Source organism: Corythoichthys intestinalis, chromosome 19 (genome assembly GCF_030265065.1).
Source record: "Corythoichthys intestinalis isolate RoL2023-P3 chromosome 19, ASM3026506v1, whole genome shotgun sequence".
NCBI lineage: Eukaryota > Metazoa > Chordata > Actinopteri > Syngnathiformes > Syngnathidae > Corythoichthys > Corythoichthys intestinalis.
Window position 1 is genome coordinate 25,123,794 of NC_080413.1, and position 20,328 is coordinate 25,144,121.

A 20,328-nucleotide genomic window follows, 5' to 3' on the forward strand; every position below is an offset into this window, starting at 1 on the left:
CTGGTGTCTCTCAGCTTCCTCTTCCCAATATCCCACAGATTCTCTATGGGGTTCAGGTCAGGAGAGTTGGCAGGCCAATTGAGCACTGTAATGCCATGGTCAGTAAACCATTTACCAGTGGTTTTGACACTGTGAGCAGGTGCCAGGTTGTGCTGAAAAATGAAATCTTAATTCTCCATAAAGCTTTTCAGCAGATGGAAGCATGAAGTGCTCCAAAATCTCCTGATAGCGAGCTGCATTGACCCTGCCCTTGATAAAACACAGTAGACCAACACCATCAGCTGACATGGCACCCCAGACCATCACTGACTGTGGGTGCTTGACACTGGACTTCAGGCATTTTGGCATTTCCTTCTCCCCAGTCTTCCTCCAAACTCTGGCACCTTGATTTCCGAATGACATGCTAAATTTGCTTTCATCTGAAAAAACAGTACTTCGGACCACTGAGTAACAGTCCAGTACTGCTTCTCTGTAGCCCAGGTCAGGCGCTTCTGCCGCTGTTACAGGTTCAAAAGTAGCTTGACCTGGGGAATGCGGCCCCTGTAGCCCATTTCCAACACACGCCTGTGCACGGTGGCTCTGGATGTTTCTATTCCAGACTCAGTGCACTGTTTCTGCAGGTCCCCCAAGGTCACCTCTTCTGGTTGTGCAGCGTTTCCTGCCACACTTTTTCCTTCCCACAGACTTCCTACTGAGGTGCCTTGATATAGCACTCTGGGAACAGCCTATTCACTCAGAAATTTCTTTCTGTGTCTTAGCCTCTTGCTTGAGGGTGTCAGTGATGGCCTTCTGGACAGCAGTCAGGTCGGCAGTCTTGCCCATGATTGCGGTTTTGAGTAATGAATCAGGCTGGGAGTTTTTAAAAGCCTCAGGAATCTTTTGCAGGGGTTTTGAGTAAATTCGTTGATTCAGATGATTAGGTTAGTAGCTTCTTTAGAGTACCTTTTCATGATATGTTAATTATTTTAGATAGGGATTTTTTGTTTTTCTTGACTTTTTTGTCAAAATCATAAATATTAAAACAATAAAAAGCTTGAACTACTTCAGTTGTGTGTAATGAATCTAAAATATAAGAAAGTCTAATGTTTATTAGTACATTACAGAAAATAATTAATTTTATCACAATATGCTAATTTTTTTTAGAAGACCCAGTACATATTCCAATTTAACTTTATTTCAAGGAAAACTAAATAACTTTATGGTTTTACCCTTACTTGTACGTGAAAACCATGTCTATTAAATGTGTATTTTTTGAAGAGGTCCACCTTGCTGTCCTTCAGTTTTAAGTCTTTCTGTTTCAATAAAGATCAATGCCCTGGATGAAAGCCGTCGTTGACTAGTCATCTTCAAACTGTATGTTTTGATTTTTTTTTTTTAATGCTGAAAAGGACTAAGTTTTCAGCGCTGACTTTTACCGTGAGTGGCCTATTATTTGTGCTTATTTAGGCTTATAAGTAAATTCTTCATAACACAATATCCATTTTGTGTCCAGACACAAGACAGGGGAAACAGAAACAGCGGTTTCTTGTAGCCATCCACACATTCAGTTTTTTCGCGTGTACCACTTGAAAAGGGTGAGTGACGTTTGTGTTCTTCTTTTGTCTTGTGCATTAGTTCACAGGCTCATAGTCAGATTACGATAGGCGCCCTCTGCCGTCCCGTGAGGCAGGCGCATTTTTTGCCTCATGGAGTGAATTATTTACAGCCGTTTTGTAATTAATCCATGAGTTTTAAAAGGGTTTCAGAGAAACATATGGAAATACAGGGCCTATAATCAGGTGCCTGGTATACCAGACTCACCGCTGTTCCAGCGATTGAGTCTGGCGACCAGCCGGCGGATCAAATTCCGAGGGCGGAGCAAGCCACAGCAAACAGACAGCGGAGTGGACCAATCAGCGACTGGGAGACGTTACGTTGTTAAAGCGACAAGTAATTAGCATGAGCGGAGAATGGAGAAGTTTATTCAACATGGCTAGCGCGAGCCATGTTGACTGTTGTCAATGACTTTTTTCGATGTGTTTTTGGTCATTTAAAACTGATTTCACCGCGGATTGGAACATATTTTCGGCTCTCCCGTTCGTCATCTGTGTTGTTGTGGGGATGACTTTCGGCGTGCAAGAGTGATGTTACTCATTGAGAACATGTCACGCAAATAAACAAATCTGATTGGACGATTGATTTTGTACCTTGCTCGAGAGGCCGTTAATGGGCTGGGTCCCAGACTATTTCTCACAGTGTTTGAAAAATACAGGGAGAATAGTCTGGCTGTGTCAGGCAAATAATCAGAATGTTTTATTTGTTATATAAAGAGGAATTGTGACACACTATTTCCCAGGCATACCAACAGGGTTATTGAGAGATTACACCGCGTGCCAAGCAGCACAGCACGGACCGGCCTCACAGTACATCTCCTTCCGGTTTTAAACAGGAGCAATGGAGCATGCGAAAATTGTATATTAAATCAGGGGGGAAAAAGTTTCACATTGTACTCAAATGAAAAACTGTTTATAAGTACATACCAAATGACAAAAATTAAAATGTGCTATATAATATAATTATTTTTATTTTTCCCATGACTGAAAGTTGAGGCTCTGCTTCCTCTGAATGCACGTCACCGATTAAAAGTTAACCCCTGCACAGCATTGTGCCCTTTTTACTAATTCAATTTATGATTAATATTACTTTTCATACATTTATAGTATTCATATTCTTGTGAGTCTTATCAAACAACTTACCTGTAACAACACTGGGGATTTTGGTCATGAAGCTTTTTACTGTCCTGATAGGAACACCCTCTGTCTCATCCTGGATGAGAGTCACAATGTCTTCAATCTGCAGGCAACAGCAAGCAAAAAGAAATAATTTTAAATGAGGATTAACAATGAAAACTTTTTAAGATCATATTAGAAACCAAAGTGTGTGTGTGTGTGTGTGCGTGCGTGTGTGTGTACGTGTACTCTGTGATGTACTTATTAGATTTTACTTTTTTTTTCTGCCAGAGATGCCAACAGTGGCTCTACCAGTTACACCAGTGAGACATCACAACAATAACCACTTAACTCCATTATAGCAATCAGACTCAAGCTTTTCGTTCTATGATAACGCCAGCCTGTTCGTAAAAAATTAATATTTTGACATAGAGCACTGCCGTCAACATGACTCGAAAGCACGGATTTGAACCTCTCTCCTTGTTTGTATTTGGCACCAACTGACCATAGAAAACTGGAGATATTATCCTTTTAATTTCATAATAGATTCTTTTTTTTCCACTAGATGGGACTCATGCTCATTGGAGAAATGACACTTTATTTCTGGAGATTATTTTCTCTCGCTGGAATTCAAGGATTTTTCTTGTATTTCTTTGGCTTAATGTAGTTATGTAATAGTTTAGAGTACAGTATAATAATAACAGTTCATAACTTCTTATAGATAACCTTGTGCTAAGAAAAATAAATAAATAAATAAAAATAAAAAATCAAACATCGTGAGCAGTTACTCACAATGTTACTCATTACTTGAGTATTGTTTTCACCAAATACTTTTTTACTTTTACTTGAGTACATTTTTTGGATGACTTCTTTTAGTTGGGTCATATAATTTTGAAGTTACGCTACTCTTACCTGAGTACTCTACCCACCTCTGCATACAAGGTTTATAATTGAACACGACTCATGCTCATTCACCAGTGAATAACTCAATTTAGCAGAGTACACTACTGTTCAGCAAATAGCAGATTTCATCCAGCTTTTGGTAGTTTACCGTCTAAACAAAATTAAATGCTATGGGAAGTTTACTTACTTCCATGTGAACCTCTTGTGCAATACAATTTCTCGGAACCCAGCGTTGAAATGGGTATTGAAACAAGACGTTATTATAATTAAAGAGGAAATACCGTATCTCTACTCCTATCAAAAAAAAAAAAAAAAAAAAAAACTTTCAAAGAAATTATTGTTGTCAAATTCATACTCTTAGTTCTCCATGATTAAAAAAAGACAGAGAAAAAACGATGCATGCTCTACGAGGAATTGACTACATAGAAAAGCATTAAATATTTAACAGGGAGGAATAAAACTGCTTATTATGGAGTTTTAAAAAACATTATGCAGAAATGCAGTGTACTGATTGGAGTGGGATTTTCTTGTGTATACTACTTCCCTGCACAAATGTGCTTTTTTCCCTCAACCCTTCAATGTGGGAAGTTGGTTGCGAAGGAGGCATGAAAAAAAAAGAGCGGCAAACATGTTTTTTTGTCGTCTTTTTTTTTTTTTTTTTTTTTACAGAACAGAAGCATCACATTAATTGAGTATTTCTAGCACAAATACAAAAACATAATGCACACGACAATTGATGTAAATGCAAAAGTACTTAAAAAAACAGTTGTTCATCTGCTTTAATTTTCAGACCCTTTCAACTATAAATTTAGAAGGCAACAACACCGGATAAAGGGTTTTCTAACATACCCCGAAATAAACCACATCTTTTTAAAATATTTCGGTTGTAGACAATGATGGGATGAAACCTCGTATTCAAATGCCGCGCGTTCATGTTTTTGTAACCATTATCTGACTCCAAGAACACTTGCTCGGATAATCTGAAGAAAAGCTCTAACACTGACTTTTCACAAAGTAGACCATTTAATATGAGTCAAGAACAGTAACAAATAACAAGATCAACAATGAAACCTGTCAGGGAAAAAACTGGGCTTATTCTAGCAGCACGCCTTTTCGCATCCTGAGAAGTGACGACGGAAATGTTCTGTGTTTTTGAAGGTTTGGGAGGTGGGAAGGCAGATCGGAGGGGCTGTCGGGGCATTGCCCAAGGGTGTCGCCAGTCTTGAATTGGGCAAAAGAGTTCATAACAGCTGTTGTCGGGGTGACGCTGATTATCTTCTATCAGCGGCAGCCTTCAGTGGGCTGACTCGGTGTACAACGGCAGTTTAGAAATATCTGTCCGTCCGTTATCATATGGCGTAGATCGTCAACGATGGTCTGTTTTTATTACTTAACTTCTTTCTCATGCACTCATATTTTAGATGTATTTTATTGTTGGTTACATTATGGTTTTAATATCTTTATTTTATTTTGTACTAAAACAATAGAAGCAGGCCTGTCTACGATTATCGATTAGCATGTTAGCAAAAATGCCATTTTCCTTCAACATTTATTGATCCTCATCAACGCAATCGTGCAAATTCTGAAAAAGGCTGAAAAGGAAACGCAAAATCAGTGGTTGGTAATGGCACAGAAAAACTGACTGTGCACCAGCTACAGTTCTTGTTATACACTTTCTTGGGTAGTATGAACTAATTGTACTTCTACAGTACTACTACGATGTACAGTGGTATGAAAAAGTAGCTGAACCTTTTGGAATTTCTCACATTTCTGCATAAAATCACAAACAAATGTGATCTGATCTTTATAAAAATCACGCAGATGAAAATACAGTGTCTGCTTTAACTAAAGCCACCCAAACATTAATAAGTTTTCATATTTTAATGAGGATAGCATGCAAATAATGACAAAAAGGGGAAAAATAAGTAAGTGAACCCTCTGCCTAAGGAGACTTAAAGAGCAATTGAAACCAATTTTTACCAAACATTTTAAGGCAGGTGTGTGCCCAATCACTGATGAGAGGATTAAAGCTGCCCTGCCCACTCTAAAACACAAACCAGGTAAAAATTGTCTTGATGAGAAGCATTGTCTTATGTTCATCATGGCTCGGTCAAAAGAGCTGTCTGAAGGCTTGCGATCAAGGATTGTTGATTTGTATAAAGCTGGGAAAGGATACAAAACCATCTCTAAAAGTCTGGATGTTCATCAATCGACAATCAGAATTGTTGTTTAAAAATGGACAGAGTTTGGCACTGTTGCTTCCTTCCCAAGGAGTGTCCGTCTACCAAAGATGACACCAGCGCAGAATACTCAGAGAGGTAAAAAAAAAAAAAGCGTAGAGTGTCTTCTAAAGACTTAGAGAAATCACTGGAACAGTCCAATATCTCTGTGTACGCATCAACTATATGTAAAACAATGGGAAGGAATGGTGTTCAAGGAAGGACTCCGGAGGAAGCCACTGCTGTCTGAAAAAACATTGTTGCTTGTTTACTTTCGCAAAAAGGCACTTGGACATTCCACAGAAGTTTTGGCAAAATATTTTGTGGACTGATGAAACCAAAGTTGAATTGTTTGGGAACACACAACATCATGTGTGGAGGATTAATGGAACAGCTGACCAACATCAACACCTCATCTCCACCGTGAAGCATGGTGGCATCATGATTTGGGGCTGTTTTGCTGCCTCAGGGCCTGGACAACTTGCAATCATTAATGGAAGAATGAATTGAAAGGTTTATCAGGATGTTTTGCTGGAAAACCTGAAGCCATCTGTCAGACAGTTGAAGCTAAAAAGAGACCAAAACACAGAAGTAAATCAACTTCAGAATGGTTTCAGAAGAACAAAATACACTTTCTGGACTGGCCAAGTCAAAGTCCAGACTTGAACCGCATTGAGATGCTGTGGCATAAAGTAAAGACAGCGATTCACGCCAGACATGCCAGGAATCTGACGGAAGTACAGCAGTTTTGTAGTAAAGAATGGGCAAAGATTAGTCCTGATTGATGAGCCAGACAGATCTGCAGCTACATGAAGCGTCGTTTTGTTATTGCTGCCAAAGGGTGGCCACAAAATATTACTGGACTGTCTCAGAAAATTAGAATACACAATATTCTAATTTTTTGAGACAGTCCTGTGTATATATACAGGACTGTCTCAGGAAATTAGAATACACAATATTCTAATTTCCTGACTGTCTCAGGAAATTAGAATATTGTGTATTCTAATTTCCTGAGACTGACTGTCTCAGGAAATTAGAATTAGAATATTGTGAATATTATATTGTATATTTTATTATTATTGAATATTGTGTATTCTAATTTCCTGAGACAGTCCTGTATATATACACAGGACTGTCTCAAAAAATTAGAATATTGTGTATTCTAATTTTCTGAGACAGTCCAGTAAATGTGATGGTTCACTTACTTATTTTTCCCCCTTATGTCATTGTTTGCATACTATCCTCATTAAAATGTTGAAATCCATAAATGTTTGGGTAGTTTTAGTTAAAGCAGACTGTTTTTTGATCTGTGTGATTTTGACAAATTTAATACAGAAATGTGAGAAATTCCAAAAGGTTCAGATACTTTTTCATACCACTGTAAGTAAAGCAAATTTGGACTCATTAGCAGTGTAGTAAATATAGTAAAAGAACATTTCCGGTGTATGATTGTATTGGCATTACAAAACCATTCATGTCCGCGTCCGCACTGAAACTAGTAGCAAAAGAAAAAAAAGACAATCTTTTTAATAGAGCAAAAATGTGTTGTGAACAGAGCTTTTGAGATGTGCATATTTAGATATACCTCACCCGTTGCTAGCTTCTTCATTATCCTCTGTTGGTGGGATGTACTCAAGATGTCTGGTTCAACTCAAGACTGCCTTGAAAATTACACTAACGAATTCGGCCAAAAACATTGCTCTGAATTGCTGTAAACAAAAGGTTAGCCTGTCGTAGCAGCTCCAAGATCTGAACTAATGCTCCAATCACCCCCAAAATCAGAAGTAAAGGAACTTATGTGACTCAAAATGGCAACAGAAGGAACATTCACGGCCATTTACATCCAGCACAGATGTCTGTAGCCCAAGTGGAAATTCCGAATGACAAGCCTTCTGTTTGTAACAACACAGCCATCAGATTGCTGTCATCCTTGTTAAAAGGATACTGTATATCCTGGCTGCCCGCCATTGGCCACTGAGCATTCCCATCACCATCGTGATACGATTCTAACAAGACTTTGATGCCATTCCGAGGGAGCTGGCTGAAGGGCAAACAACTCCAGCTGTTGTGTTGCTATCCAGTCCCAATTCTAGTCTCAGAAAAATAATAATTACGATTAAAAATTCATATATAATTTTGTGGGATTAAAAAAAAAAATGCTTCTGACCTAGTTGTTCCACAGAGGGTTGTGTTGGGGATTTTGAGGGGTTCAACATCTCTACATGCCTACACACTGTACACAGTTGATGAACAAACAGAAAACCTAAATCGGCCATTTGATTTAGTGCTTGAAGAGTTTGTACATACAGTATTTCATTTATTTAACACCACATTTGACAGTTAGTACAATGACGTTGCAGGAACAAAACATCACAAATAACTCACATGCTGCTACCGCACGTACTCAAGAGTGAGGGGCAAAAACACAGTGACAGCACACTACTCTGACACGAAATTAGCGAATTTTCCATGTTCATTAATTCACCACACTTTGTATACAAGCCACAGTGACAGATACAACAGCTAAATGCTCTTCAATCAGATGGCAGGAGGTAAAATTAATTTGTGTTTAATTTTTGACATTCATACAAAAGATTATCAGCTTTGTGTCCTAATAAACAGACCAAGATTGCATTTTGAATAACATTTGTGAGTAAGTTTGTTTTTTTTTATGTCGGCTCAGATATATAAAATGGGGGGGGGGGGGGGGGCGCATTGACAACACTATTATTGTACCTGGTTATAGTATGTAAGCAGATTTTCAATACTGGAATGATATTAAACTGATTTTGCCGTACTTCAAACTCTTCAAAAGACGACACTCGACCTGCACTCGTACATAAGTTGTTAACTTCATATAGCTTTAGTTTTTCATCACAAGGCCGTATTGTTCTTCATGCATGGATACTCCTCAGGCTTTTTTCACCTTTGTGCAGCTATTTCTGAAGCTTGCCACTATCAGGTCAAGTGGGAGATTGGAAGGGGCTGCAAAGGTCTCAAGGTTTTAAAATAGGACGCTTAGCTTTAGATATCTGCAAGGCTGAGTTCATATTCTGGGCATAGCAAGTATGAAGTGAAACTGGTTTAAGAGGACATTCAGTGATTTGAAGCTTCTCCTGTAGCTGCTCAATTTGCATCACCTACTTAGAAGCCCACATAGTCAAGAGGTGGGGCTGATTGCATGCACTTCTATTTCTGAAGTGTGAATCACACCTTGATTAGAAAGTCAAGATGACGGACAAACAGTTAAAGAACTTTTAAGTTTTGGAAAGTTGTGCAATTCAGGCCAATTGTCTGTTATTGGAAAACACTGGGATTCCTGGAAACTTGAGGAATGAACAGTTTAAAACCTTTGTCTGAATTTTAGTGAGGTACTGTAATACTTTTACCAGTTTGAATGGTGGACAGGTTAGTAATTTTAATATGGGATCCCTATTGCAAATTAATAGCACTGCTTGTCCGCTTACTTGCTCTCCCTTACCCTAGTCTTTCCTTTCTTGTCTTGACGTTATTTTTAATACATGAATGATATGGAGGAAAAAATAAAAATGTAGGTACTGTCAATTTATTAGAGATGTGACCAAAAATTGACGCCAAAAACTTTCAGCCGAAAATAGCTAAAATTGCATTTTCGGTTTTCGGTTAAAAGACAAAGTTTACGAATAGTGTAACGAACCATAGTCCTCTTGTGATGACGCAATCAAAACACGACAACGTTGCTTCTCGACCCGGTTTGAGTACAGTGCAGTTGAGCCCGTGTGTGAGTAGTTTGGATTTTAATCAAGCAAGCAGTATACAAATAAAGTAGAATTTAAATGCATATATGTGCATTTACAGTGGTTTGGTACAATAATTCTATGGCATGACCACATGCCCAACGATGGAATCAAACAAAACTAACAGCTCAGCTCTGGCTTGAAATTGTACAACATGCACAATCTCTTTTTTTTTTTTTTTTTTTTAAACCTGTCCTGTTCAGCTGTTTGACACAGAGAATGGAAGTCTAAGTGCCCGGATTCTGAACAGTTTTAATGTTTCACATGGAGAGTCTGACATACTCCCATTGTGATCATTCAAAATACCTTTTTATTATGACGAAGCAGCGAACAGGAAGGGATTATGGGGGGACAGAAGAAAAGAAATACAAGAGAAGAAAGAAAAGAAACACATACACAAACAACAACAAGAAATACATTGAACATCTAAACTAGTTACTAATATGCTGGTGCTATCGTCAGCGAGATGTATTTCCGGTTTACACCATGTGGGGGCCAATTGGCCAGTGAAAGAGGAGAATGGGGGTGGGGGTGTCTATAAGACTATAAGCTAAGTGATTGAAAGGGGCAGAGTGTACACAAATCAGTTCTGTGATCTAGAATCCAGTAATCGTGTGAATCTCTTATGAGTGTACGCCGCCGCATCGCCAATCCCGGCACCGGAACCCCCAACCCGAGCATGCCCTACCACATCCAGCAGCACGCAAGCCCCACCGGGCGCGCGACAGCCACGCAGACAGGCGGAGAAACCGCGCGGGCGCCAACCCAGGGCCACGGCCCCCACCCAGCCAGCCCGGGGAGGGAGGGCGGGCGGGGTGGTGTGGGGGGCATGCGCAGCCCATCCCTCCTCCCGCCGCCCAGCAAAGAAGCCACCGTCCCCCCCCCGGGACCCAGGGTGGTCCCCCGGGCCACCCGCGTGCCCATCAACCGGCCTTCAGGGATGGCAGGAGGGGACGCATCACCAACCCCACACCTACACCCGCCCCGCCCGCCCACCCGGGCCACGAGCCACAGCCACAGCCCCTCAACCGGCACGGCACGCCACGGGACCCCCAGCGGCCCACCAAGCCCCAGGCAAGGCAGGGTCCCCCGCCGGTGCAGGCGACACCCCGCTGATACACCGGCGCCCAGCCAGCGACCCGCGACGGAGCGCAGGGCGGATGCCCAGCCAGAGAAGAGAGGGGAAGGCGGAGGCAGGAGAACGCCCAGGAACTGCCACGGGGCGATGCAAGATCGGAGACCCGACCCCCCAACCCACTCCCGCGGCCGGCAGCCGAGGCAGAGGGGAGGCCACACCCCGGGAGCCACTCCATATAGAAAAAGTGTGGGACCCACCTACCACCCTATTACTGTGGCTGCCAGGTTCCCGACTGGCAGCCATCACCCAGCACCGTGATGGGGGTGTGAGGGGAGGGTAGTGCAATGTATGCATTAAAATAGGAGAGCTTGGCTTGGGGCAGTGGGACCGCAGCATGGAGTTTCTGTCCAGCCGCCCGTCCCACCGCCCTTTGCCGGAGCTCTCCTGTGGAGTATGATGTGTGTGGTGCATTTAAAAAAGGTGCAGGGATGGCGGGGCCTGTGGTGAGGAGGCAGCCGTGAGGCCCCCCCCCCCCAACAGGTCCCAACCATCCCACAACCTTGGTGTGTGGTGCATTAAAAACAGGGGGGAGTCGGGCTGGGACTGTAAAGCCCCGTCCCAACTCTCCCCGGAGAAATGTATGAGCATGTAAGTGCCAGGGTGAAAAATATTTACAGTGCCGAAGTGAGAAGTGCGTGAGTTAAGAGGCAGGCTCCCGCGGGCGTGGCCCCGTCCACCAGAACCACCAGCCCCAGGGCGGAAGAAGCGTCAGGGCCCCGATCAATCCCCGCCCCAGACCACCCACGGCGCCTCCGCGACCGCCCACCCCCCTCCCACCCACCGAGCACCCACCCCGCACCCCGAGCAGGCGCCACACCAAGCGCCGGCGACCAGGGGGCGTCCACCCCACCGGCAAGGGACAGCAAGCCTCACCCTAGGCCCCGCGGGCCCCAAGAGGCCCCGCCAACGACCCCGCCGGCCGGGGGGCAGCCGCGGCCGGCGGGCACAACAAGCACAATCTCGAAAAAAGGATGTGATGAATAGCAACTCACATCAATAGTGGTTAGCAAGTCTGCCTGACAATTTTGAAAGGTTTGAATGTTTGTACTTAGGCTTGTACTTAGGCTACGTCTACACTAGGACAGATCATTTTCTCCAGGGTATTTTGCCGACTATTTTTATACCTGTCCGCACTTACGTTTAAACCCGCAGAGTGATACACAGTGCCTTGCAAAAGTATTCGGCCCCCTTGAATCTTGCGACCTTTCTCCACATTTCATGCTTCAAACATAAAGATATGAAATTTAATTTTTTTGTCAAGAATCAACAACAAGTGGGACACAATCGTGAAGTGGAACAACATTTATTGGATAATTTAAACTTTTTTAACAAATAAAAAACTGAAAAGTGGGGCGTGCAATACTATTCGGCCCCTTTACTTTCAGTGCAGCAAACTCACTCCAGAAGTTCAGTGAGGATCTCTGAGTGATCCAATGTTGTCCTAAATGACCGATGATGATAAATAGAATCCACCTGTGTGTAATCAAGTCTCCGTATAAATGCACCTGCTCTGTGATAGTCTCAGGGTTCTGTTTAAAGTGCAGAGAGCATTATGAAAACCAAGGAACACACCAGGCAGGTCCGAGAAACTGTTGTGGAGAAGTTTAAAGCCGGATTTGGATACAAAAAGATTTCCCAAGCTTTAAACAACTCAAGGAGCACTGTGCAAGCCATCATATTGAAATGGAAGGAGCATCAGACCACTGCAAATCTACCAAGACCCGGCCGTCCTTCCAAACTTTCTTCTCAAACAAGGAGAAAACTGATCAGAGATGCAGCCAAGAGGCCTATGATCACTCTGGATGAACTGCAGAGATCTACAGCTGAGGTGGGAGAGTCTGTCCATAGGACAACAATCAGTCGTACACTGCACAAATCTGGCCTTTATGGAAGAGTGGCAAGAAGAAAGCCATTTCTCAAAGATATCCATAAAAAGTCTCGTTTAAAGTTTGCCACAAGCCACCTGGGAGACACACCAAACATGTGGAAGAAGGTGCTCTGGTCAGATGAAACCAAAATTGAACTTTTTGGCCACAATGCAAAACGATATGTTTGGCGTAAAAGCAACACAGCTCATCACCCTGAACACACCATCCCCACTGTCAAACATGGTGGTGGCAGCATCATGGTTTGGGCCTGCTTTTCTTCAGCAGGGACAGGGAAGATGGTTAAAATTGACGGGAAGATGGATGCAGCCAAATACAGGAACATTCTGGAAGAAAACCTGTTGGTATCTGCACAAGACCTGAGACTGGGACGGAGATTTATCTTCCAACAGGACAATGATCCAAAACATAAAGCCAAATCTACAATGGAATGGTTCAAAAATAAACGTATCCAGGTGTTAGAATGGCCAAGTCAAAGTCCAGACCTGAATCCAATCGAGAATCTGTGGAAAGAGCTGAAGACTGCTGTTCACAAACACTCTCCATCCAACTTCACTGAGCACGAGCTGTTTTGCAAGGAAGAATGGGCAAGAATGTCAGTCTCTCGATGTGCAAAACTGATAGAAACATACCCCAAGCGACTTGCAGCTGTAATTGGAGCAAAAGGTGGCGCTACAAAGTATTAACGCAAGGGGGCCGAATAAGATTGCACGCCCCACTTTTCAGTTTTTTATTTGTTAAAAAAGTTTAAATTATCCAATAAATTTTGTTCCACTTCACGATTGTGTCCCACTTGTTGTTGATTCTTGACAAAAAATTTAAATTTTATAACTTTATGTTTGAAGCCTGAAATGTGGCGAAAGGTTGCAAGGTTCAAGGGGGCCGAATACTTTTGCAAGGCACTGTATGTAATGTAGTGCTTGATACTTGGTGTTTGTATTTAACAGAGTGTCCTTTACTAAACTGTACCTAGCACCCACTGGGATCACAATATTCCAAGAACAAATCATCAGACACTGGACATAAAAGACTACATTTGTAACAATAAACCGTTAGAATCACCCCTGACCCTGACACAATGCCAATTAGCCTTTGATAGAAGTGACTGACAGGACCACTGTGGCTTTGGTAGAAAGTACTATAGACAACCTACTGAGAGAAAATGTCAGGGGGGACCCTCAGGGCAGTTTTGTCTGCTCAGACATGCATGGGTAACATTGCAAAGCAAACTCGAGGCCACCTGCATCCTTCTATCCATCCATCCAGCATAGGAAGTATCCACACTGCAAAAACACAAAAACAACTAGATATAAATGAAATTATCTGCCAGTGCTTCAAGTAAATTAAAAAAAAAAAAAAAAAAAAAAAAAAAAAAAAAAAAAAAGGTAGGTGAAAATTAGCTCGACAGACTTACTCTAAACAATAAATTTGTATATTTGATCTTTTAAAAAAGCTTGTTTGTCAGAAATGTTCTTAATTCACAAATAGATATTGATTTGGATATTGTTCAAAACATTATTTGAAAGCAAATATTTCTTGATTTAGGTGAAAAATGGCCAACTTTTTGAGGTCTGGGCAGAAAAAAAACAAATCGTAATATTTACTTAAATGGAATAATCTGATCTAAGTCTTTTATGGAATCACAGGAGTGCCAAAATTTTTTTTAAAATTAAATGAATGGATTAGGGCTGTCAAAATTATCGCGTTAACGCGCGGTAATTATTATTTTTTTAATTAATCACGTTAAAATATTTGACGCAATTAACGCACATGTCCCGCTCAGACAGTATTCTGCCTTTTGGTAAGTTTTACAGCAAGGCTTTTTGTGCTGTCTAACAGCGAACTCTTGTGGTCGCTTTGCGACATGGTTTATTTTTTTCTTGCCAGTTTAATATGGCTGCACGACGTCTCGGGCTGACGCCTACATTGTAATGTTGTGCTAATATGATCCTTGGACAAGATTTGTCCGTAAGTATGGTTGTTGTAAAGAATGTACATATTATGTTAGTAAGCGAAATGTTCTACTTTTTGTATGAGACGCTTTTTGTTTATGTTTAGTGAACCTGTATAGCGTGCTAAGCTAACGTTGTTGCTAATGCAATGCTTGTGTACTTTTTTTTTTTTTGTCGTTTTATGACGGTCTAAAGAGGACAATGGTTTGAGGCTATTTTATTAGTAAATCAGATGAAAAAGGAAGAAGTCTGATTATTAAGGCGTCGTTCACTAGCTGTCTAGCTTTGGAAAAAGTAGACGCTTCGGAGTGAGGACAGCATAGACAGATTTAAATGATAGTAGAGTGAAATGCCCACTACAGTCCTTATGTACCGTATGTTGAATGTACAGTGGGGAGAACAAGTATTTGATACACTGCCAGTGTATCAAATACTTTTTCTCCCCACTGTATATATCCATCTTGTGTCTTATCTTTCCAATAATTTATTTTACAGAATATATATATAATTTACAGAAAAATATGGCATATTTTATAGATGGTTTGAATTGCGATTAATTGCGATTAATTACGATTAATTAATTTTTAAGCTGTAATTAACTCGATTAAAAATTTTAATCGTTTGACAGCCCTAGAATGGATATATAAATAAGATAATAAATAAATATAAAGAGAAATAAATGAATGAATAAACAAATAAATGAAAATATAAAAGTATATTTTGTCATTGACTTTTACTTTTGTCATTGAAAATCCCAAACGGAAAAAAACAATGACAATTTTTGTCATTGACTTTTACCTTTATTCATTGAGAAACACAAAGGGAAAAAACAATGGCATTTTTTTCTTTGCCTTTTCTATTTCGCTTGTTATTGTATTTGCCTTTGCTTTTGCTTTTACCGAAAGGAACGGTCCGTCAATCAAATGGCGTTGGGAGGGGCTTTCCGAACAGGAAAGGGTTAGTTATCGACAGCATTAAATTTGATTGTCTTGGTGATGGGGTAGTGTGCTGAAGCAACCCATCCAGCCTGTCAGCTGCTCCACTAAGCAGTTTTGAAGAGGATTTTTTTTTCATATCACTCCAAGTAAATGAATAAAAAAAAAAACACACACATGATCATTCCATTCGGTAAAAGCACAGGCAAAGACAATGACAAGCAAAATAAAAATAAAAACAGCAAAGAAAAATTGCCATTGTTTTATCCATTTGTTTTTTCAATGACAGAAAGTAAAAGTCAATGCAAAATAGACTTTTATATTTTAATTTATTTATTAATGTATTTCTCTTTATATTTATTCATTTTTTTTTTTTAAATTTTGGCACTCTTGTGCTTGTGAGTTCATAGTCTTTAACACTCAAAACAAGATGGAGAAAATTATTTGACCAAATATAAGAAGAAAAAAATCCGATTAAAACGTTTAAAATTTGCAGTGCACACTAACTAGTTTAAGTGACCATTCACTGATTAGAAGCTTCTTTTATTCATGCATAATTTCCATCATCTACACTGCAAATTTATAACGTTTTCATCAAATTATTTTTATCTTAAAATCTAGTCAAATAATGCTCTGCATCTTGTTTTGAGTGCTGTTGTTTTGAACGACAAGTTAACAGACTAATGCATCAGATTATTCCACTTACTTTCAATATTATTATTTGTTCTTATTAAGGCCATACATCTAAAATTGGTAATTTTTCACCTGAATCAAGAAACATTTGCTTTCAAATAATATTTTTAACAATATCAACGCTTGACGTGAGAACATATCTGACAAAGCAGCTTTTTTTTTTTTTTTACTATTTAATATATTCATTTATTGCTTAAAATAAGTCTGTTAAGCTTATTTCCAGCTAGCTAATATTCTTGATTCAAGAAATCTGAGTAAAATATACTTAAAGCACTGGCAAATAATTTCACTTATTTCTAGTTGATTAACACTGAAAACAAGAGAATTTAAGTAGTTTTAAGGTGATGTGTTTTTGCTGTGCGCGTACTTTGGTTCTTATACAGCAAAGTGCCAAAAGAGAATTTAGAGCAAAAATCTCCTTGGTGTAACATATTTATGTCACACTGGTGTTGCCATAATTGGGCACCCTCTGTCGGTGTGGTATTACGGTAAAAGGAACCTCTGTGATGAGTCGTGTGCACATGTGATGAGAAGCATGCTGAATAAAGAAGTGTTCTTCCACTCAAGTCTCGGCCCTACATGTACTAGATTGAGGAAGTACATAACAAAAAGTGCACTGAAACAAGTCAAGTCAGAGACCTGCATTCCAAGAACCAAGTTTTTGCACCTGGTCACTCTGCTATAGCCGGGAATTATCAGAGTAAGGAAACGTGAGCCCCTGCCACCATCATGGCTCAAACTGGGCTTGTTTCCTTTACAGTTAAGACAGCTGATGGTGTTTGGCTTCGCCAAGTGGATCAATTGTTGGGAACACCAGGCACTAGCCCAGTTCAAATATTGTAATTTAAATCTGCTAATACAAGTTAAAATTATTTTCAAAAAATGTTTCTTTAGTAGTTTTGGAAACAAAGGTTTGAATCGAACAGTGTATCAACTGAACCTATACATATGCACTGCAAAACCCATCTCCTTAAAACTGAAAAAAAAGCAAAAGGTAAATTCCCTCGTTTTCAGTATAAATCTACTATAAGTGAAATTAACTGCCAGTGTTTCAAGTAGATTTTACTCAGATTTCTTGAAACTAGAAAAATACCTAGCTGAGAATAAGTTTAAGACATATTTTAAGCAAAAAGCCTCTATATTTAATCTTAAAAAAAAAAACCTATGTGTCAAGAATAGATATTGTTCAAAACATTATTCGAAAGCATTTTTTTTTTTTTTTTTTTTTTTAATAAAGTTTTCCAACTATTTTAAATGAACATTGACAGACGACCACATATTGTAGCGTCTACAAGGACAACACCAACTTGTGATAATATACACTTAGCAGGAATACAGTACATTATTTTCAATGAGTTATACCCACCTGGACACCACGAACTGTATGTAAAAGAAGTTGTCTGAGAGTTTAAGAGGACGCTCGCTGTTAGCATTAGCCTAATGCTAACGCAAACGTGAATGCTATGCTAATGCTACGAGTTACATTTAGTCTGTGATGATCACTAAGCACAGACCTTTAAAGGGTAAAGCAACATTGCATATTCTCTCTGGCCAAGATGAAGAAAACAAATCTTACTGTGTGTGTGCAACCTGGAGTGACTGGAGACGACACTGGTGAGTCGGAGGTAGGGGGCTGGGCGCAGAACCTTGCGAGTGACACAACCAGACACTGCTACGATGCATGCTAACTAGAGATGTCCCGATCGATCGGGTCCGATCACGTCATTTTCAAAGTATCGGAATCGGCTAAAAAATATCGGCCATACCTTTTTTTAATATATTTATATTTTTTAATTAAATTGTTTTCTAATTGTATTTAACGTTACGGACATAATATGTTACACTCATCCAGAGTCTTTAGTTTAGGCTTATGGTAGGGTTATCAAGTTTATCCCGATAACGGCAAATTTTTTTTTTTTTTTTTTTTAAATGCATAACGTAAAATATTTAACGCAATTAATGCATGCGCTGCACGACCCACTCACGCATTGTCGCGCTGAAACTGTAATGCGCCGTTTTACCTATATAGAGAGATACAAAGCAGCGTAAAATGAGTAGAGTGAATTTTGGCAGCCTTTGGAGCCTAATTGGTAGCACTACGCACAGTCATGGTTCCACTTCCCATCATGCATTTAGGCATGGCTACAGTATCATTTACTGAAAGCTCAACAAATACACTAGATGGCAATATTTAGTCACAATATACAAAGTCGCATTTATCCTTTAAGAATTACAAGTCTTTCTATCGTGGATCCCTCTCACAGAAAGAATGTTAATAATGTAAATGCCATCTTGAGGATTTATTGTCATAATAAACAAATACAGTACTTATGTACTGTATGTTGAATGTATATATTCGTCCGAGTTTTATTCAATTTTTTCTTTATGCATTGCCAAAATGTATATGATCGGGAAAAATTATCGGGAATGATTGGAATTGAATCGGGAGCAAAAAAAGCAATCGGATCGGGAAATATTGGGATCAGCAGATACTCAAACTAAAACGATCGGGATCGGATCGGGAGCAGAAAAACATGATCGGAACAACCCTAATGCTAACTACACGTGAAATATTACACATTTTGAACATGTGATGGAAAATATTGCCCATTTTTGTTTGTTCTCGCCTCATCAGACGAAAAATTGGCGTTAGACTCGTCATGATTTAGTCTCCCAAACAAGTTTTTAGCTTGTTATCGTCTCGTCATCGTCATAAAAAAATAAAAAAATAAATAAAATAAAAAACATTGTATACAATGTCTCATTTGATATTCATTGAGCTGGGTTTTGATTTTTTAAATTTTATTTTATTTAGAACCCCTAATAATTAAAATAACAAATATGGCAGAAATAATGATGATTAAAAACTTGACTACTAATGTGTGGTGCTGTTGTGAAGAAAAGTTGTTGGATATCAAAATAACTCCTGAGTGCGCTTTTAAAGATGACTCAAGGAAGGGATTCTTGAAAGAGCACTGTGAATACTCTGCTTTTTTTAATAAAGCGTCTGACAAAAGCACTTTTCTTGCAAGAACATTATGAGCTACTTATTACCTGGCGTCACAGAAGATGAAAAGATATGACAAAGTAGTACCCTGGTCTAACTCATATTATTCCCATTTTCATGTAAATATCTCCAGTCGACCAAGCAACTAACAGCACCATATACTAAAGCCATTGCTGTATCGTAATGCACAACCAGTAAATATCCTGCATTAAATATAAAATATCATGCTTTTTATTTATTTATTTTTATAAATAATTCCTTAGAAAAACAATGGAGACACAAAGTAAAATATTCCTTCAGGAGTCAACCTTTGGGTTTGCGAAGCTTTAGATACTGTACAATGCTATCTGTACACAATTGAAACTCTCATTAGCATTTTAGAAGAGTTGGAAAAGATCATTGCTATGCCAACCTTCAAAGGTCAAAGCACTTTAATCAGAATGAGTAAACTCAAGATTTCTGCGTGTGCGTGTTTGCACAGTAACGCCACGACACAGTCTCAAACTCAAATGAATTGCCATTCATCCAGAGTGGGTGTAATGATTCACAGCGGAGATGGCAAATTGTCTTCCTGCAGCAAACACAGGTTTATGTGTGAAGGTCAGATACGAGGCCTGGCTGACAGTCACAATGACGGTGAGTCTTACTGGTTTCAGGCCAGTGCGTCAGGCAGCAGGGGGATGTGACTGTTAATGGAAGTGTAATGACAACAGGATGGCTTCTGCACACTTGACTGGTGGTGCAGCGCTGCCTGACAAGCAAGGCGAGATGGTCACAGAGAAATTGATGATATCAGTCAAAACTTACTAAATTTATGTCTCTGTAAAACAATTTTGCTCGGTTGTTATTCATTTATTCTACACAACCAGTCATACGATGAACTAACATCATAAAATTGGTTGGGCAGCAAAGGGTTAAAATACAACGCTTGTGGTGTTTACTCATTTTGATAGCTGTGCCATTTCAAAAAAATATTTATCCTTTAATGATGTTCGAAGATTAATAGATCAATTATCATTACTGCTCCATATGCGCTTACTCTTTTTTTTCTTTTCTTCAATGGTGTTTAATCAAATAACTCTTGAATTTGAACAAAAATAATGCAACTACA

The 20,328-nt window shown here is 39.6% G+C and overlaps 1 protein-coding gene across 2 annotated transcripts in view; it reads right to left on the reverse strand.

Moving 5' to 3' along the window:
- rgs6 (regulator of G protein signaling 6) overlaps positions 1–20,328 on the reverse strand; it is a 190,019-nt gene that overhangs the window by 49,045 nt on the left and 120,646 nt on the right. For both annotated transcript variants that reach the window (XM_057822487.1, XM_057822486.1), the window contains exon 3: positions 2,736–2,832. In XM_057822487.1, the coding sequence (XP_057678470.1) occupies positions 2,736–2,832 (97 nt within the window). The remainder of the gene's footprint in view (positions 1–2,735; positions 2,833–20,328) is intronic.